Source organism: Myripristis murdjan, chromosome 8, assembly GCF_902150065.1.
Source record: "Myripristis murdjan chromosome 8, fMyrMur1.1, whole genome shotgun sequence".
NCBI lineage: Eukaryota > Metazoa > Chordata > Actinopteri > Holocentriformes > Holocentridae > Myripristis > Myripristis murdjan.
The window spans coordinates 6,375,952-6,395,900 of NC_043987.1; the positions used below are offsets into that span (position 1 = coordinate 6,375,952).

General features: G+C 43.9%; 2 protein-coding genes across 2 annotated transcripts; one reads left to right on the plus strand and one right to left on the minus strand.

The window, feature by feature from the left end:
• Positions 1–1,264: 1,264 nt before the first annotated feature.
• On the minus strand, positions 1,265–8,256 carry LOC115363293 (GTPase IMAP family member 8). Its single transcript, XM_030057408.1, has 6 exons — positions 7,927–8,256; positions 6,349–6,904; positions 5,987–6,084; positions 5,628–5,759; positions 4,741–5,331; positions 1,265–3,574 (listed from the first exon to the last, which is right to left on the minus strand). The coding sequence occupies exons 1-6, from the start codon at positions 7,955–7,957 to the stop codon at positions 3,501–3,503; spliced, it is 1,482 nt and encodes a 493-aa protein (XP_029913268.1). The 5' UTR covers positions 7,958–8,256; the 3' UTR covers positions 1,265–3,500.
• Positions 8,257–10,173: 1,917 nt separating this feature from the next.
• On the plus strand, positions 10,174–19,755 carry adsl (adenylosuccinate lyase). The gene is given in 13 exon segments (XM_030057409.1): positions 10,174–10,486; positions 12,259–12,462; positions 12,788–12,832; positions 13,322–13,401; positions 14,200–14,351; positions 14,354–14,370; positions 14,463–14,509; positions 14,627–14,717; positions 15,386–15,455; positions 15,785–15,932; positions 16,868–17,048; positions 17,308–17,484; positions 19,571–19,755. Coding segments are annotated over 13 exon segments (1,443 nt in total). The 5' UTR covers positions 10,174–10,342; the 3' UTR covers positions 19,658–19,755.
• Positions 19,756–19,949: the final 194 nt, after the last annotated feature.

A 19,949-nucleotide genomic window follows, 5' to 3' on the forward strand; every position in this document is an offset into this window, starting at 1 on the left:
TGTTTCAATTGGTATCAGGTTGATTCTCATCATAATGTATAATTTATATACTGAAAATTGTCATTTCAAATTAAACTCTGTTTCATGATAAGAAGTTGTGCAAATTCAGTGGGTTTACTTTCCTGCTCTCTGTGGAACAATGATGTCATGGAACAATGATGTCATACAAGCCCACGTTCTATGGATTAGAGTCTTTTAGGCTGTCCTTTTTTGTATTTTAAATGTCAAAGATCATGACTATCATTTTGATTTCACAGCAACAAAAATCATACCAATAAATTCTACTTCTGCTATTCAGCCTAATTAGAACATTTATAGGAAAGGCCAATTTTGAAGCCTTTTCCCCCAGCATTAGAATAAAAGGCCAAGGCAAACAAAGGGCACGGAGTTAGAAATTCTTTATTTCATTAGGGCTCAGGCATTAAAAGGAAGTTAAATGGATATGCCCTAATGAAATAACGTTTTTTTTGTTTTGTTTTTTTCTGTTTTTTTCTGCTCCTCATAAGAAAACAGGAATCCCTTCCCAAAGAGCACCGGCAGACATAATACCAAATACCCAAGAAGCATTCGACTGTTTATCATTTATCTCAGTTTCACTAACCACACAGCTGCTGCTCTCTGACCTTCAAGTCAAAAAACCTCTCCATGGTTAAAAACTGAATGCTTTAAATAAGTAATAGTGCACCACCTAGTGACCAAGCTGCACAATTACTGTTATTACCACTGCAGGCTGTTCTAATGAGCCAGATGGAATGACAGTGGGCTTTACCAGCCAACTCACATCATCTGGGGCAGCAAGCACAGAGACAAACAAGACGAAAAGCCAAGAATAGACAACAATATATCCATATGTTTTATTGTAGCTGTCTGAGGGCGAACAAAAGTCATTTCACTAATGATTCAATCACCATTTAGGACCACACAGGAAGTAACGTCACTTTGGCTACAGTGAGGTGGTGAAACTTACACAGTGCAAAATGCTTTGATAATACAATGTAACATATTTTACACTGTAAATATACATGGCTTTTACAATGTATCCACAGGTGGAGCAGAGGCTTCGAAGTTGAACTCAAGACTCCAAAATGAAGGGTCGAAACATCCTCATAGTAAACGGTGAAGTCATGCTTGTTACACTAAGTGCTGCGGTAGCCTACATCACTAGATGAAGCGCAGTCAGGAAAGCATAGAGGAAGCAGTGTCAGGGTTTCTATTATAGGCTACATCTTTTGAATAAAATGTGTAATTTGCTCTTTTTTTTTCAAAAGCATGGCAGTGCTATTGGTCACATATAGTATATAGCTTTTTACACTATTGTGCCAATCTGAACAGTACTGGGCATGAATGTTTTTTTTTTTTTTTTGTATTTATTAATTTTTTTTGCAGAGTTATAAAGGTAGAGAGATGTGGTGTCTCATCAGAAATTCACAGCGACTTGACTTTGTTCTTGAAAAAAACACAGAAGTGAGGTTGCCAACAACTCTATAGGCACTGATTTATCTTAGGTGCATGCACTCTTTATCAACATGCCTCTGGGAGTTGAAGATCTCTTTTTTTTCCAACACATCACTACTGATGTCAGGAGCCAGTGTCACAATGACGTAGAAAAAGTTGACAGGTAGGAAAAGCCCTCTTTGAGCTGGAGCGATTCATGAGGTTACGTCTTGTTTCTGTAGCATGCGATTGTTAGTTTGAAGTAGCCTGCACGGGACGCTGCCCTGCCGCAGGACCACGCTCCCAGTCCCACTCTTGGATGCTGAGGCACATTGCTGAATCTGCCTTATCGATAACCGCACTGGGTGCATGAGCACAAAACAGAACAAAGCAGAGACAGCGGTTCGAGGGATTCTGAGAATGCACGCAGTTCAAATGCAGGTTTTTCTTTACTGTTTCCACAGCACGTCTTGGATGTGGACGGCATGCCAGACCTGGTCTGAATTACTATAATTGCTCCTTTGAATGGATTCAATTAATTTTATGTGCTCGATCAATTATATCTTGCACAACAGAACTGATTGGTTCACACCAAAAGTGCAGACACTGACAATCTTTTGGTCCAAGCAAACTCAAGCAAATTCTTAAATTTCAATTAATGTCTGCAGTTTAGCACTAATCAGCATTTCTGTAAATGTGTCAGAATTAGCCCCAAGGGACTTGATTCAATCCACATTTCCTAATAAAATGCTAATGAAGATAAATCTAATTTGATATCACTCATGTAGAGGATCATAATGTTACTATGTTTGATCTGTAAATTTATAACCGGAGTGTACAGCCATCCAAAGTTTCTCCTCATTAGTACATTTGTGTGTAAGCATTCCAGTACGCATCATTACATTTTGTTACAATAAGCACATTTTGGTTGAGTGACTGTACAGTGCGTCTGCTGTTTTTTCGATAGGCTGATTTCACTCAAGCCGTTTCCATTTGTCTCCTATTAATTTGGGCTGAATGCGAGCTACAAAAACACAATGACAGGGGATGAGATCTACAAGGAGAAGACTATAGTGTTAAATCCCGGCTAAATGTTGTGGTACATGTATGGTCTCGTGCCTCTCAGTCTTTCACAGATCCAGTGTCACAAACTTGCTGAAGACGTACCACCAAATGTGACTGGTGCTGATAATATGGTCTTCTGCTGCGCTTGCACTCTAAGCTACGACTTCAAATGAAAGCGAAGGGACACGATGCATCAAGCCACTGCAGACTGCATCGCAGTGCAGACACAGTCACTGCGCTTTCAACTTGTAACACAAAGCACATCAGCTTATCAGTACGGTCTGAACATGGAATTACAATGACTCTAATGACGCTTCACTCTAATGTTGCAGTGTTGAGGCAGGGTCTCTTTAGCAGCAGTCGGTGTCTTTGCCATACACAGAACATTTAGTCTCCGATGAGCTTATTCGTTGCACTAGGCAGCACTTTCAGTCAAGTTGCATCTTGCCCAGTGATCAGTGAGTTTGGTCTTTCCAAATTCTACCATGAAGCTATCACAAAACTGCTGTACAAACTAGGGCTGCACAATTAACCGAGATCATATCGAAATCCCAATATGGATAAGAGCAATATCCAAATCGCAGCAGTGTCAGTTTGTTGATAAAGATTAAATGTGACAGTATACCTATAAATTATGTTCTTTAGATGTAAAAAATAAAAACATGGTTTGGCGGAGACCCAAGTAAAAATCACACCATCCTCATTTTACTATTTTTTCCTGGTAAAAATGAAAATTATGATGCGAAAATGATCACTCCCACTAAGATCGCAAATATTATCACAATATCTGTCAAAATAATCACAATATGATTTTTTTTTAACCACTTCGTGCAGCCCTAGTACAAACCCTTTGTTATATCTCAGTTTCTCCTAAAACTCTTCAGAGTTGGAGAGGGATATGTAGATGAGGTTTAAGTTATATGAGGTGATGTTTGGGCCTGCTGAAGACTCAGGGCGAGGTTTAAAAAGCCGGATTCCACTTTCGCTTCATTGCCATCGTATCACTGGAGCTGGCATCCTCTACAATCATCCTCGGGCTCGGTGTTATCAGAGGACTGAGAGCTCTCCTCGCTCACTGTCAAATACAACACAGTTAAATTAGGCTTAGGCTGAACTATGTTGTTATAAGTAACGTTAATGATAGATACAAAGATTGGATAGTGAAGGACATCAATAGGTTGCGAGTTTGATGCGGTGTGTTATCGTGTAGCGTATGTGTTCACGTGTGTCAACTACAACACGGGGGAAAAATTCCTTTCAAGAGATTCTGAGCAGCATTTAACCCTTTATAGGGCACTCATTGAAATACTTTGAAATTCAAAAAAAAAAACTACCCTAGACTGTTATTAGAGAACATGACAGGACTTTATTACTTCTATAAAATTTTTCTAAAATTTTCATTTTGTAATAGAAAATCAAAGCCATTGAGATTGGTCAAATGCCACAATCATGTGACCTGGGATGTAGAGCGATCTTTGCTGATTGGCTGGGTGAAGACCAAATGATTATTGAACTAACTGAGACAGGGGATGGGCCTGATATGTAAAATTTCTGAAATTACCAAAAATAGTCACTTGCCCTATAAAGGGTTAACTGTGCTGCCAGATGTAAAATAATGTCAAATTTAAAGAAACAGCTCACACAAAATACAAATACAAAAGATATTTGTTTCCACAGTGCAATCTATCCATCCAGATAATGTCAGTGTGATTTAAGGAAGTTTCCAGTCTGCCATAATCTTCCCTGTCGCCCTGTCACCCTTACACAATGGGGCTGGGTGGGTATTCTTTTGTGGAGCTCAGTATTTTCCAAAAACAATGACCCAGATAACCAGCGCAATTCACATTCCTCAAGAGGGCGAAGAACACCAGCAAACTGCGTCTATCCGACCTGAATTCAATTCTTCGGGGGCACATAGGTGCAGTTTGCCGGAGTTCTTTGGCTGGAAGTAGTCCCCAGTGCAACTCTTTGCGCCTATGGATTACACCTGAGTATCTGTGTCGCTGTTTTTTGGAAAGAGCTGTTGCTGTTGAGTTTTTCACATGTGCATTTTGCTTTCCAGATACATTGTATTGGAGCAAGAAATTGGAAACCTCGCCAAATCACATAGAAACTGTCTGGATGGACAGACTGCAGTAGGGCTAAGGGGGGACATAGCCTTCTTGTGTTTTGGGTGAACTGTTCCTTTGAGCTTTGTGAAATGTCCAATGTGATATTTAAAGAATAAAAGCTGAGACTTACACCACTCGCTCTGTATGGGGAGGAAAGCCTCGTCGCCATTCTCCCTGATCATCTCCTCTATCTTATCCAGCAGGTCTGAGATGCTCCTGTCCTTGCCGGGGGTCTTACTGTCCAGGACGTGGTAATAGTTCCCACAGTACTCCAGCAGTCTGTGCAGCTCCCTCCCGCCTCTAAGAATGTGCTCTTCGATGGGCGTGCGGCCCAGCCAGTCACCACAGCTGAACAGCACCATGGTGTGGAGGCACGCGTTGTCGCCAAACAGAGTCTCAATGTGAGCCAGGAGGGTTCGCCGCTTCCTGGCAGTGAGAGATGAGACGACAGGGAGGACCAGCAGCAGGGTGTGGGGTCCCGGTCGGAGGAGGGCCGCGCCGCGCTGCGACTCATGGCGGATTCGCTTCGGGGTCCGCCTCACCGAGAACCAGTCCCACCCCGGGGTATCGACTATGGTGACCCTGCGACCCGATACCAGCGCCTGCCTCCTCAGGCACAGCTCCGTCTCCTGGCCTGCCTCAAAGTCCCGGCGGCCAAGGATGGAGTTCCCCACTGAGCTCTTTCCCACACCCTTCCAGCCAAGTAAGAGCACTCTCAGCTCTGGGACCACAAGAGGCGGAAGAGAAGGAGAGAGAGAGAGAGAGCAAAATGAAGAAAAAAAGTGGGTAAGGAGACAGAGAAACACAGACAAAATGAAAGTAACAAAGAGAGAAAAGAAATGGAAACAGAGACACAGAAACAGACATAGACACAGATGGAGAAACAACAATCATTAGCCAGTAATGAGTACGGAATTTTCCTGGAACAATAACTTTGCGAACAATCATGTTTTCCCAAAAGCACTGTTGGAGAGATTTGCATAAATCTCTCTCTCTCTGTTTCTCTGTCTCCCTTACCTCTGGGAGGCCCTCCGATCATCTGCTCCCTCTGTCTAACATGCTCCTCCATCCTCATCCTCTCCTCCTCCAGAGCTCTCCTGGCCTGCTCCTCTTCCAGCAGAATCAGCTCATTCACTTCAAAGTACCAGCCTGGGTAAAATAACAATAAATTATTCATTATAAGCTCTACAACATGATTGCTGTATTATGTAATCGTCTAACGATTATGTAGCACACGTTGCAGAATACAATGTGTGCAATACACATCATTTAGTAAATAAAGATGAAGATTGAAGTGACCAAATCATAAGTTACTTTGCAAACCTTAGGAAAGAAACATAAATATGATATTAAAAAAAAATGAAATCCAGTCCAACCTTGGTTGTCAGTGATCATTTCCTCCACCTTCTCCATCAGCTCGGGTACCTGGGTGTTGTCCTCCCTGTCTTTCCGAGTGTTATCAAAGGCATGGTACCTTGAATTGGGGTAGAACGGACAACCACTGTAGAAGTCGCACATACTTGCTGAACAATTTGTGCAGTGTTGCTCCTCCCAGAGGAGGAATTATTTACGATTACTTTTGTTGCGTGGCACCAGTGGAGACTAGATGCAGGCGTGTGTGCATGGGAGGGGCTGCTGCAATGGCTACACTATAGAGTTAAGAATACAATTTGAGGTTGCTTTTTTAGGTCAGCTTTCTGAGTAAAATCAGAGAGAGAGACAGAAAAAAACGTGGTACCTGCTTCCACACCTCTCCACCAACCACTGCAGGGCCTCTCCGGTGTTGGCGATGTGCTCCTCGATGAAGATCCCTTTGGGCAGCTTGTCTATCCCAGTGAAGAGCACCATGGAGTACCTCCAGGTCCCCCCGCCCAGCGCCCCCAGCTGCTCCTCCGCGGCCCGCCTCTGCGTGTCGGTGAAGGGCTGGGTGACCGACACCACCAGCAGGATGGCGTGGGGTCCTGGAGGGCAGAGGATGGCTCCCATACATGGCCCCTCGCTGTCCAGGCTCGGGGGCGGCTGCCGCGGGGAGTCCGACTCTGCGCCGGCGTTGTCGTTGTCGTCCGCTTCGGTGTCATCGTCCCGGTCGCTGGGGATGGCCCACTGCGGGGTGTCGACCACCGTCACGCGCCTGCCGTAGATTTCCGTCTGGCCCACGTTGCTGTGTGTGGTCTCCGTCCCGGCCTCGAACACCTCCTCCCCCAGGATGGTGTTGGCGGTGGACGTCTTCCCAGATTGTGGCCCCCCCAGGAGCAGCAGCCTGCGCTCCGGTGGGTGGCGACCCCCGGGATCCCCTGAGAGAAAACCATGAGGGTGAATCACACTCCAGGTTCTCGTTTCTTTGGGGATTTTGTTTTGTTCTGTCCGCCGTTTCTCAGATGGACTTAGTGCACCTTGGCTTTCAAGCTGTCTGGGTGCATCAAGTTAACTTGGATGAATCACAACATTGATTCAATTTACTTGATCAAATCAGAATAATCCATCTGTCTGAAGAACATCAGTTGGCCCTGAGTGGGAATTATTTTTTTTTTTACCCCTATTCTTTCTCGAAAGGCTTTTAGGAGATGTAATGGGTTTCATCTGCTTTGTTGCAGATAAAAATGTCAGTTTTTGTAAATATGAACTTTTGCATTCTCTGCACTGCAACATATTTATGCATGCACAACACCTCCATCCATTTCAGTCCTCACTTTCCTCATTTTCTCTGTTCCTTTGCACCCTATTACCTCATCTCAGCTCCTTGCCTCCTTGTACCTTTCCTGTTCTCTTTACCTCCTCCTTCATTCCTGTGCTCATCCTCTCTCCCCTACCGCCTCTCTTACATCTTACTCATCTCTTTCTTTTCCCCCTGCCCTGTCTTTACGCCCATCCTCATGACTTGCCCTTTCCAAAAACTGGGTCAGAGAGGAGTAACCTTGGACACCTTCCAGGGAGAATGGCATGCGGGCAAAATATTATGAGTCGGAGTCAAAGCGTTTTAACGGGATGGCACAGTGACAGCATATGTAATGTGAGAAGATGGCATCAGGACAGATGCTCTGCCCTGAGAGGATAGCCAGAGGAGAGAGTATGGGGGCGGGGGGGCAAGTTTATTCATTCACCATAGCATAGTGACTCACTGCTGCTGTAACTTTCCATGTGAGCTGCCAAACACAGGAAGTGTACTCAAGCAACAGTTCCGTGTTTTGGCCGTGCCCGGTCCGACACGAAATGCTTTTCAGAGTTTGCACCAGACGCTGTGAGTGCTGTGAGGGAGCGAGGGGTGGCAAGGACTTACGGTGAGGGGGTATATGGCGGAAGATGAAAATCCACTTACCAGCCTCAGAAGCAGAGGACACAGCAGCCATCTTGTGCGTGGAACCTCTGGCTTCTCCCTCCTCAGCCCCCCTCCTCCTTCTCCTTCTCGCCTCCACGGTGCCGATCTTCTTCTCCGTCCCTCTTCAGAAAACGGGCTGCAAGGCGATGGATCCTGAGTGATCTGCGGAACGCTGGCAGCTCAAATGCTTCTTCTTGGTTCTCCCTCTCACCCTCATTCTACTGCAGTACATAACACACTCTGTCTTCTATTCCTGTGTGTGCCCGCTCTGTCTCCCTCCCTTTCTCTCTCTCTTTTGTACCTCCTCTGCCACTCAAGCTCTCCCCCTCTTTCCTCTATCCCCTTATCTTCACCCCCCCAACACACACACATACACACACACACGTCTCCTTTCTCTCTTTCTATCTTCTACTCCTCACGTCCTCCAGCACCCCTCTTTTGTCTCACGTCTTTTATTTATCTGTCCAAGCAGAGAGGAGAGATTGTGCAATGCAGGAGACGGGAAGTTAATACCACCCCTGCAGCAGCTCCGGGAAGGTGTCTCATCGTTTTGAGTAAAAACAGAGGAAGCTGTTCCTCCCACTCGCTCATATCACACAGCACTGTGGCACCGTACGATGCAGACTGCAGTCATCCAGAAAGATGGATAGATTCACACACACACAGAGAGAGAGAGAGAGGGAGAGAGAGAGGACCCTGTTTACCACTCAAGTATTCCCCAGCTGCTGCATCATACACAGTACACACACACACACACACACACACACACACACACACACACACACACACACTCTTTCTCTCTTTCTTTCTCCTCCTCACACACACCCCTCTCTATTTATATGAACATGGGAATACTGTGAGGCAGGGAGGGGAGGGGGCTTTACATGCATACTGCATGACTGTTTACTAAAATAAGCCGTGCAGCTATAGGTTACATAAGACACGAGGTGCTGGGAGACTCTAAACGGAGCACAGGGCATCCTGTCACCACACGATGTTGCATTCAAAGCAGCTTCCCCTCGCTGTGACTGATTCCATGATTTGTGCAGGATGCATCCAGATCATGTTCTCGCAACAACAGCTCCGTGGACACAGCGCGGCGCGTGCACGGCGCACCGACAGGTTTACGATGTGCGCGATGCGAGGTGCAACCGGAGGAGGGGCGGCACGTGGGACGGGAGGGGAAAGCGCAGGCAACAGCTGGAAGAAAGGAATGGGAATAATTATGTATTTTGCACTGTACGCTGACGTCATCCCTACGCTGGTCGCTGTTTGAACAGAAATCCAGTGCGCTGCTCGTTTCTCATGCCTGTCCTTAATTTTTGTATTATAACAATTGTTTAATTTTCTACTTATTTTGAGTAGTTATGTCTCTCATTGCATTGACGTATACTCGCTTATATATGTATATGTATATAGATAGATAGATATGGCACATGGCCTGTCGGATTATGTATATTTTTATTATGAATAAAGTCATGTAAAAAAAAAAAGAAAAAAAAAAAAAAAGAAGCTGAATAAATAAACAAACAAATAAATAAACACAACAGTTCAGCGCCGCAACTGAACAAAGAACGTGTGAGACGGCGAGGTAAACAAACTATTTCCTACCAAAAATAATCCATCTACGGTGGCCGTGAAGTGCAAATCACAACGGCAACGGCAAAAGCACAACATCAATAACAAATCACAACAACGAGGTGCAAAAAACTACAAAACACACAATGACAATAGAAATTACCAAAACAAATTCAAAAGCACAACAGCAAAGCATTTAGACCACATTAGAACAGGTTCTGATTAAAAAAAACAAAACAAAACAAAAAAAAAACAAAACAAAAAAAAAAACACTATACTTAGACCTGTCAAATGTGGACCAGGTTGCCAAGGAGACTCCAGATATTTATTAAAACACAATTTCACATTTGGGAAACCTTTATTCTATTTGAGAGTATGCAAAAAGGGAGATTTCATAAATTTTTCCCCATGCACACTACATGAGACCACATCCTGATTGCTGTGTTTTGATATTTGCCTTGTTAGTTGTTTTAGTTGATTTTTAATATTTGTTGTTGCGTTATCCCATGTGTTGTTGCGATTTCAACTCTTCCGTCGTGTGCTGTGGTTTGTTGCGGTGTTTTCCTCGTCGCCGTTGCGATTTGCACTTCACGGCCACCGTACACATCGACCCTCTGCCGTATCCTGGTTACAGGCGTCTTCTGATTAGACCTCATGCCGCAAACCGACCCCAAGTGTCGCACACACGCACCGCCTTACCATGTGAGCTCACTCGGAAGACGGCGCGGCTAACTGCTGCAGCTGCCAGCTACGGTGTGTGTGAGTGTGTGTGTGTGAGTGAGTGTGCGTCCGTCCCGGTGACAGTGCAGGGCAGTGTTCTCCTGTTATTCCCGCAGACATGGAGGCAGCGGACGAGTTTGTGAAGTATCGCTCCCCGCTGGTGTCCAGATACGCCAGCAAGGAGATGGCCTACAACTTCAGCGACAGGAAGAAGTTCACAACGTGGAGAAAGCTGTGGATCTACCTGGCCAAAGCGGAGAAGGTTTGACTCACCACAGCTCAAACTACACAGCCCGTGCCCTCAACATGCACCACCTATACACACACACACACACACACACACTTTGTTTTTGCTTTACCAAGTCTTAAGAAGTGAGGATTGCGACCTTGACAGAGCCCTATCAGTTTCCCTGCTCTAAATATAGTTTTAAAGGAGAAGGCCCGGGACTAGACACAGCTCCTGTAGAGATGATAAGTGGTGCTGCAGTGAGGCAATAACATCTGCAATCAGCGCCTTTGCAATGAAGATGTGCTTTCAAAATCATAGATCATGTTTATGAGTCCAGTGTTTTCAGGCGGGAGCCCACGTTGAAGGAATTTAATTTTAACCGGAGCTTCAGGCTGATTAAAATATAACACTCATGTCCTGTGGGGCCCCTTTAGAGCCCCCCAACCCATGATACTGGTCCTAAATCATGGCTTCAGTCAAATCTCAACTCATTTTGGCTGAAGGCACATGTCGCCTAGTGTAAGGTTTGCAGTCTCCCGGATGGTTTCAGCTTCCTAAATACTAAAATGAAGTGATGAGGAAGATGTTGCTGCAGTATTACAGCCCCCAGGCCCCTAATCAGCATCACATGTGAAACCTCAACCAAATCCCATAACCGTGCGCTTCTCATGCTTTGTATGCCAGCTCATCAGCCCACATTGCTCTGAGTGATTCCTACACTTTTCTGATTAAAGAGGGCCGGAGGTGGGGCTTAATTGACTTCAGACCCTCTCTCACATGCAGCACCTCACATGACTGGTTGCACACACACACACACACTCTGATAATAAATAACAAAGAGACCATCCTTGTGCTTTTCAAGCAGTTCAGGATGTTCCTTAAGGTGTCAGCCGTGCAGCAGTGTCTCTGCAGAGCTTGCGGCCTCTTACTGCCACTGCCAGGTTCGGGCTTGTGTGATTAAAATAGCGTGAAGGGAATGTTGCAGTAACAGGAAACCGCCACCCCAAGAGTTTGTATGTTATGCTGCTGTTTTTTTTTGTTTTGCCCCACCCAGCTATGTTGCTGTTTGTACCCAATATGATGCACAATCAAGCTCTCGGTGTCCTACGTAGCCTTTGTGGTGCTTTGGCTCTTATTTTTCATAATAACATTTGCCGGTGGTGAGAGCTCTCTCCTCAGTGGATAGTCCAGCCCATACGCTGACCTTTAACCCAGTAGGTTTTAAAGTCACTAGGCCTTGAACACAGTGGTGTCGTCACTGGCAGACAGATAGGTATTTTCAGGATTTCAGCCAAATTTCTCTACTGACTTATTTCGTTGTCCCGTCACATGACTCCTGTGTCCCAACAGCAAACATTTGAATCTAATCAGGAGATCCAGCCTCTTCTCATGAGGCAAACAGATGTCAGACAATGATTGACACTCATGAAAATTGTACCGAACATCTTGTCTCAGTCGGGGTATGTCTATAAAAGGGTATTGTCCCCCAAACTTTGGAGTATTCCTTTAATACTTTAATTAGTCCACGTTTGTATAATAGGCATCCATTTTCTCAAAACGTTTGGTTTAAGAGACATGTAGCATGTGGATATGTTCTTACTTTGCCACAGTGCCTTTGCTCTTAACTGAAAAGCCAACAAAAATAAATGAAGAACCTGAAAATCTGTAATACATGTTGCATATTCAGACTTTGACAGATTGCAATATATTGATCTTAGAATGTAGGTAGATATAAGGAACGTTTCCATTTGTTCACCTTGCGTCTGTCCTTCCTCTCTCTCCCTCTCTCTCGCTCTCCTCCTCAGGCTCTGGGTCTGCCCATCACCGACGCCCAGATTCTGGAGTTGGAGAGCCATGCGGAGGACATCGACTTTGCCATGGCGGCCGAGGAGGAGCGCAAGCTGAGGCACGACGTCATGGCTCACGTCCACACCTTTGCACACTGCTGCCCCACCGCTGCTCCCATCATCCACCTGGGTGCCACCTCTTGCTACGTGGGAGACAACACCGTAATGATCATTCTCTATATGGATCTTGTTAGGACTTTTATGACATGGATCATTTTGTGTGTCCCCTCCATCTGGTCCTGTATTTCTGACACTTTAGTCAATTGCTGGGTGTCCATGACAAACTGATTGCTCACAAAATATATAATGTTGCTTTAGGATGATAAGCTTTAATTTTGTCCATAAAAATACCAGCTAAAATAGTCAGCTTTATTTGCTGGTTGGCATTATCCATGACTCTAGAAAGGGACCTATATTTCCTTTTTTTTTTTTTTTTTTTTTTTAAAAATCATGTGTTCTAATTAGCTCTTCTGTTTTTCTTCCCTAGGATCTGATTATGTTGCGTGATGGATTTGACATCTTGTTGCCTAAGGTGAGGCTCAGCTGTTTGCTGCAAACATGCACACCCATCCAGTTGTGCTTCTGTGAAATGGGTGGAAAAAGAGACACAGCTCTCCAGATTTTTTTTTTTTTTTAAGCCAACCTCAGCTGTTTAGAGACAACAATGTAGAAATAATCAAATCAACTCAGCTTCTTTGGAAAAGCGCTGTTTGCAGCGGTGGGACACAAAGCACTCTCCAAGGCAAGAAAGGAAGGTGGAAAAAATACACTAAAAATGTAGTGTGCGTGTGTGCGAGTGTGTGTATGTGTGTTTGTGTGTGTGTGCTTGCTGGTGTCGAACAACACCTCAGTGGCTGTGGGGCGAGAGAATCTCAGAGTCAGCACAGTGACCTCAGGGGTTGCTCCAAGTGTGGGAATAATGCCATCATCTACCTCTGAGTTTGAATATCTGAATTTTCCGCATGACTGCATCTGTTACATAATCATTCAGCGGTAAGAGCCTCTGCTGTCGTTTCCACAGCTGGCCAGAGTGATCGACCGACTGGCAAACTTTGCAGAGAAATACGCTGACCTCCCCACGCTCGGCTTCACGCACTACCAGTGAGTCTGCACGGGGCAGCACCTGTCACTTAAATTCATCCTCTTCTCTAAAGTCTCCATTTTGTAGCTTTTTCCTCATGTTTGTGCTTTAGATGAAGGACACAAGTTTCACTGCACAGTTGGTTGGATGAAACTTTGCAGTAGTTTAGATTCAGAAAGCAAGCTGAGTGCAGATTTCAACCAGTAAGTAAGATAAGAGAAATTACAGGAAATAATTTGTAGGACTTAAAAATGGGAAACCACAATGTGTCTGGTTTACTGTCAGATTGTGCCAGGTGCTGGCTGAGGTGCTTTTTGTTTATGGCTTGGTTGTAGATGCTTTGTGCACATGTTAAAGCACATAGCAGGAAATAACTTAAACATGCTTAAGTAGTTATGAAGTATGAAAAAGGGGCAGGATTAATAATGATGATGATGATGATGATAACAATAATCCTGATAATACAGTTTATATAGCGCTTTTCTTGGTACTCAGACACACTTCACAGTAAAGAGATAAAATTACATGAAATAAACAATATTATGAAAAAATAAAGTGTATAAATTAAAATAAGTTGATGACACAATTAAAAGTAAAATAAGTTTTGATTCTTCATACTCCTTTTTGAACATGATTTCTTCACCATTATAATTTCTTCTTCATGACTTTTTTTTCTTTTATTTATAATGTGAGATTGCGTATTTTGCTTTTGTTTCGGTTTGTATTTATTTATGTTAGATGATCAAAATAAATAGGCAATTCAGTCCTGTGGACATCAAAACTCAATAAATGATTTCCCCTCTCATTCTTGCCTGCAGGCCAGCCCAGCTGACCACTGTGGGGAAGCGGGCCTGTCTGTGGCTGCAGGACTTGGCCATGGACATGAGGAACCTTCAGCGAGCCCGTGACGACCTGCGTTTCCGGGGGGTTAAGGGGACCACGGGCACGCAGGCCAGCTTCCTGCAGCTCTTCCAGGGGACCATGATAAGGTGCGGCAAATATGACGATGATGGAGCTGTATTGTGCTGGATTCAGATGTGTGAAACATAATTGTCACTGTTGCGTCTTTCTTCCCCATCAGGTGGAAGAGCTTGACAGAATGGTGACAGAGATGGCTGGTTTCAAAAAGTGAGTTTAGTGCTTTCAGCTAAGACCCTGACATCTCCTGGATTCATAGCTTATGTATCATGTAAACAGTGAAGTGTTAGCTATGTATCCGATTGACATTCCTCCCTCTCTACCCAGAGCCTACCTGGTGACAGGGCAGACCTACAGCCGTAAGGTGGACATCGACTCTCTGTCCAACCTGGCCAGTCTGGGAGCTACTGTCCACAAGGTGAGCTGCACAACATGGACATGGATGGAGAAATGCTTCCATCTAGTGGTGTTTAGTGGAAGTGCAGGAAAAAAGACAGTCCTGTGTTCAACTTGCCTGATTTATACTAAATATTGTCAACTTGTAGAATTGATTTTTAAGATTGTATTCATTACTTATCTTAGCCCAGATATGAGAGTGAACTGACATACTGGACGTGCATACCCCTCCTTACCCACCTCTGATTGGCAAATAATCGTTGCCTCTGGTTATGGTTAGGGTTAGCCATTCAGAAGCAGAGCAGGGGCGGGTCTTCCTGTGACATGCACGTCCAGTATGTCATTTTAGTCTCTCCTACTTTTATCTCCCTATATGTGAAAGCTCTCTTGACTGTTCCAGAGTCAACACTTATTGTCACAAGTTTAAACTTGAAATCAGGCCCCTATATTTAAGATTCTTTCAAGACACTGCTTAAATATGTCTTTAATGAATTTGCATTTTGATTGTATGATTTTAGAGTTTTATCGATTTTTGAAATCAGTGCAAAGGTAACTAATTAAACAATGCACTTAAAGATTGTGTAGCCTAATGTTTGCGTCCTCATATTTTGTAAATGACAGTATATGATCAGATCAGTGTGTTGTCTTGCTGCAGCTCATTCTCTCTTTCTGCTTCTCGCCGTGCTGTAGATCTGTACAGACATCCGCCTGCTGGCCAATCTGAAGGAGATCGAGGAGCCCTTTGAGAAAGAGCAGATCGGTATATTCAATCAGTATTTTCTTTGCAAAGTGTGACCATGTTTAGGAGGGAAATAACAAGTATGCACTCCCTTTAAGGGCAATAATATTGGAGTCCTTGAGTAGGTTCCATTGGGTCCCAAGCAAAAGGAGCAATGGTTTAATTTACTTGTACTTGAATGTGTCTGTTTGGGGGCGCTTCACCTTCATTAATCCTGAGAATGATGATGGCCAGGGGCGGAAATATTATTGGATTTACTTCACAGGGCAAGGCAGCTAAGGAATTTTAATATGTTTTCAAATGGCTAAAGGTAGTGAATGTTCACCTGTTGTTAACCGTCCTGCCTCCAGGCTCCAGTGCCATGCCCTACAAGAGGAACCCCATGCGTGCAGAGCGTTGCTGCAGCCTGGCCCGACACTTGGTGGCGCTGCTGTCCGACCCGCTGCAGACGGCCTCAGTCCAGTGGCTGGAGAGAACTCTGGACGACAGCGCTAACAGGTCACTCACTGCAGACACACACATGCACATCAGTCTAACACATGTATATCTTTATCTAGATATATCATGTCACGTTTGAGGAATAGATACTTTAGATTAAATAGTTGCATAGTGAACATGGAAGGGAGCTAATTATTTTCAAGCCTTTTCATATGGAGTACATCCAAGATGGCATTTCTATACAGCGTATTAGTGCATGCCAACTAGTCTATACTTTCAAAGCAATATCTAATTTAGTGGAACATAAACACCTGGGGCATTCCAGCAAATACCTGTGTTTGCATGATGATCCAAGGGTTCTGGCAGTGTACCTTGCTTAATAAGACATGAATCAAGACCTGTACCCAATCTTTAGCAGTCAGTCTTAAATTCAACATGGATATATAATCCATCAAGGATTGGGAACCACTCTTAAAAGTTGAGATTGTATTGAAATAAGTGCAGCATGGTGGATATGATGTATGGATTATAAAAGCCCTTCAGTCTGCTACTACTTAGTATGTGCCTTTGTGTATAAGCCGTGCCAGATTACATTGCCAGATTTTTTAGTTTGACATGACAAAGTCTGCATACAAGTACTTCTACTGGTAATTAATAAGTTCAAGTTTATTCAAAACCCAATATCACTGTTTACAGTCTCATAGGACTTTTCAGGCCCACAAGTACAAACCAAACGGATTGACAGATCGGTGTCTTAAAGCAAAAGAAGACACACTAACTGGCAGACAATAATTATTAAGTTTACTCGCATGATGTGATGTTCCAATAATCTGCTCCCCCTTTGTCGCAATATTGCTTTTGGACAGCAGATGTCGCATTTGGATGCCGTGTTCAACGTTCCTCCTACCTTCATGGCATGCAGTGTCATTTCTGGCTCCAGCAGTGTCTCTTTTCCACTCTATATTTTCTCATGTCAACCCCTCTCTCGTCTGCAGGAGGATTTCCCTGCCTGAGTCCTTCCTGACTGCTGACATCATCCTCAGCACCCTCCAGAATATCACCGAGGGACTGGTGGTCTACCCCAAAGTGATTGAGAGACACATCCGCCATGAGCTGCCCTTCATGGCCACAGAGAACATCATCATGGCCATGGTGAAGGCTGGCGGAAACAGACAGGTACAGGGAGTTAGTAAGACTGTGATGAACACTGTGTGATCATACAGAGACTGTGCTGAACTCCAAAACCAACGTCACTTGATTTCATTCAGTTGAGGCTGGGGTCTATTGTTACTCAACTGCCATGAAAATAATTTCCAATTTACGATTTTTTTTTTTCCAATTTTTCCAACAGAAACACTGGTCCTCCTTGTTTATATTTTAACTCCTTTCATTTCTCTACACACACTGCCATCTGTCGTCTCCGTCTCTCCTTCAGGACTGCCATGAGAAGATCCGTGTGCTGTCCCAACAGGCAGCCGCCGTGGTCAAACAGGAGGGGGGCGATAACGACCTGCTGGCCAGGGTCCAGGCTGACCCCTACTTCACCCCCATCCTGGGACAACTGGACGCCCTCCTGGACCCCAAAACCTTCATTGGCCGTGCACCCCAGCAGGTATAAACACAGCCCGGCCCTTGACCTTGCTCTCACCATAACTGGTCCCCCACCAGCTGATGGGGAACCAACTGGTGGGGAACATGAGCTGTGCTGTGTACTAAATAATTCTGTAGATAGAGGCATGCTAGCACCCTAGCTCAGTTTCTGTTTTAAGCATGCTAAAAAGGGTATTTCTGAATTTTTGACATAAGGTTATATGAGTTACTGACCAATAGTGATCTGGCTGTACGGACATAACCTCAGCACTTTGTTTCAGCTGTGGTTGTTTTAAAGTGCTATATAAATAAAGCTGAGTTGAGTTGAGTTGAGGTGTGACTCCCTTGGTTGGAGATTCTCTGTCTACTATGCCTGAGGTTATGGCCGTGCAAGCAGATCACTATTGGTCAGTAAATTACAGAACCTTATGTCAGAAATTCCCGACTAGTAAGGCTTGATCAACGTGCACATTCTCCTGAAATGGGTGGTGCTAGGAGCAAATCCCCAGACACATTCTCTGCGAAACAATCACAACTTGCTCCCGCATTCACATTAAAGCTCTGCTGTTTATTGGGTCAACGTTTCGGTCTATCGACCTTCATCAGGACCAACCCGACTATGCCTTTAAAGCTTAATATGCAATTTTTTGCCCCGTGGCAGTGAAGTCTTCTCTTGCCGTCCTTCTCCTCTTGTCAGTCATCTTGACGAGCGGTCTCATTTCAAACAGCATCAGTCTTACATGAGGCTGAGATGGCAAGCATCTATGAAGCCAGCAGAAGAGTTTAAAAAAAAAAAAAAAAAAAAGCTGATGATGAATACAGGTATTCTGCAGCTATTAAAAACGTAAAAAAGCAGAAAACAGCAATGCTGATGATCATCTGTTTTTTTTTTTCCCCCTGAGGAGGTTTTTAGCTTTGATAGGCCCAATCCAAATGTCCACACTAAGCTCTGAGCACTTAGCCCTCACACACTTAAAATGACGTCACCTGTGTGATCAGCATAAATGCCTGAGTGTGTGAGAGTTTAAGGGCTTGAAGGGGCATAAACGCGAGGAACATGGATCAGCACATTGTGGCCATCGTGTTACCTCGATGACGACACCGGCTGTTGCTACTCTGATTCCTAATATAGTTATCAGTACATTTTTTTTTTTTTTTATCTTTTAACCTTATTCCCTAATAGTTAAGTGTAGGTCAGTTATCAACTCCTTGATAAAGTCTCAATGAACCTGATGGTTTTGTTTCAAATGCCAAAGAATCAAATATTCATTTATATCCACTGAAAGTCTATTTTTGAGGATTACTAATAGAATGCCATTATAGTGTTTTTTTAATATCACAATTGTCTCAAATCACATCAAGTCCCATTTAAAAACTAATAACCAGAAAAGAAAGACTTGTTTTAGGAAATTTGATACCTTAGTAGCAATTTTCTGGGCATTGAAATTACTTCAGTGGGAATTCTATGCTGCCTGTTTTCTCAAACATTTTTAGGGATGAAATGGCTCAAATATCTTAAATTGTTTAAACCTACTCTGGATTAGATTTCTCATCCTCAGCCGTCCACGTTTCATGTCACAATGCGGAGGATTGTGGGGAATTCCCTTAAGCAAAGCATGTAAGACTGAAACTTGGGAAGTGTTCGTAAATAGCTCCGATTGTCACTTCCATGACCGCCTTGCCCTGTTACTGCTTGAATCAGCTTTACAGCCACAGCCCAGTTTATTTCTGGCCGTGCCCACAGTAAACAGGATACACCCAAAACCGTTACACCTTTATGATATTAGGCAAACTGGGAGGCATCTGAGTCACACAGATGCAGACTGATGTTATGCCACTGATTATACGCCATTTCTTTGTTAATTTACAGCATGAATTATACATGTGTGCTGGTTCTGTCAATGGTGGACAGACAGTAATTTATTCATTTGCCTTGAGTTTTAACTGTTTTCATTTCTCATATGAAGGAAATATGCTTTCGTTGGACATTTGTACTTCCTTTTGGGAGTGAAAAAGGAAGTGCATATGAAAATTATTATGCATTTCATGCTCCCTCCCTTCCCCTTTTCTTTCTGTCTTCTAAGTATATGTCTCTCCCGCTGCTCCAGGTGGCCAGGTTCCTGTCGGAGGAGGTACGCCCCCTACTGGAACCTTACAAGGCTAAAATGGATGTCAAGATTGAGCTTGAGCTCTGACACGCTCACACACAACAGCCAAGAGAGACTTCATTATGGTTTGTGGCCGTGGTGAACGCTGCACTGTACCTCAATAAAAGAAAAAATGCTGTCATGAATTTGGGTTTATTATGGCTTTTATTTTTGCACACTGAATAAGAAAGGAAATATCTTGTTTTTGATCCTGAGATCATAAATAACCTTCTTTTTTTTCTTAACAAAAACTGAAATAGGGTAAATTATCTGTCCAAAAGACCATTACTAATATTGTATTTGATCATCCTGTCCGTAACCTTTTTGTTGAGAGGGAGCA

Coding starts and splice junctions, on each gene's coding strand:
- LOC115363293 (XM_030057408.1), bottom strand. CDS start 7,957: ATGGCTGCTGTGTCCTCTGCTTCTGAGGCTG. Junction 6,905..7,926: donor GTCCTCTGCTTCTGAGGCTG/GTAAGTGGATTT, acceptor GTTTTCTCTCAG/GGGATCCCGGGGGTCGCCAC. Junction 5,760..5,986: donor AATGATCACTGACAACCAAG/GTTGGACTGGAT, acceptor TATTTTACCCAG/GCTGGTACTTTGAAGTGAAT.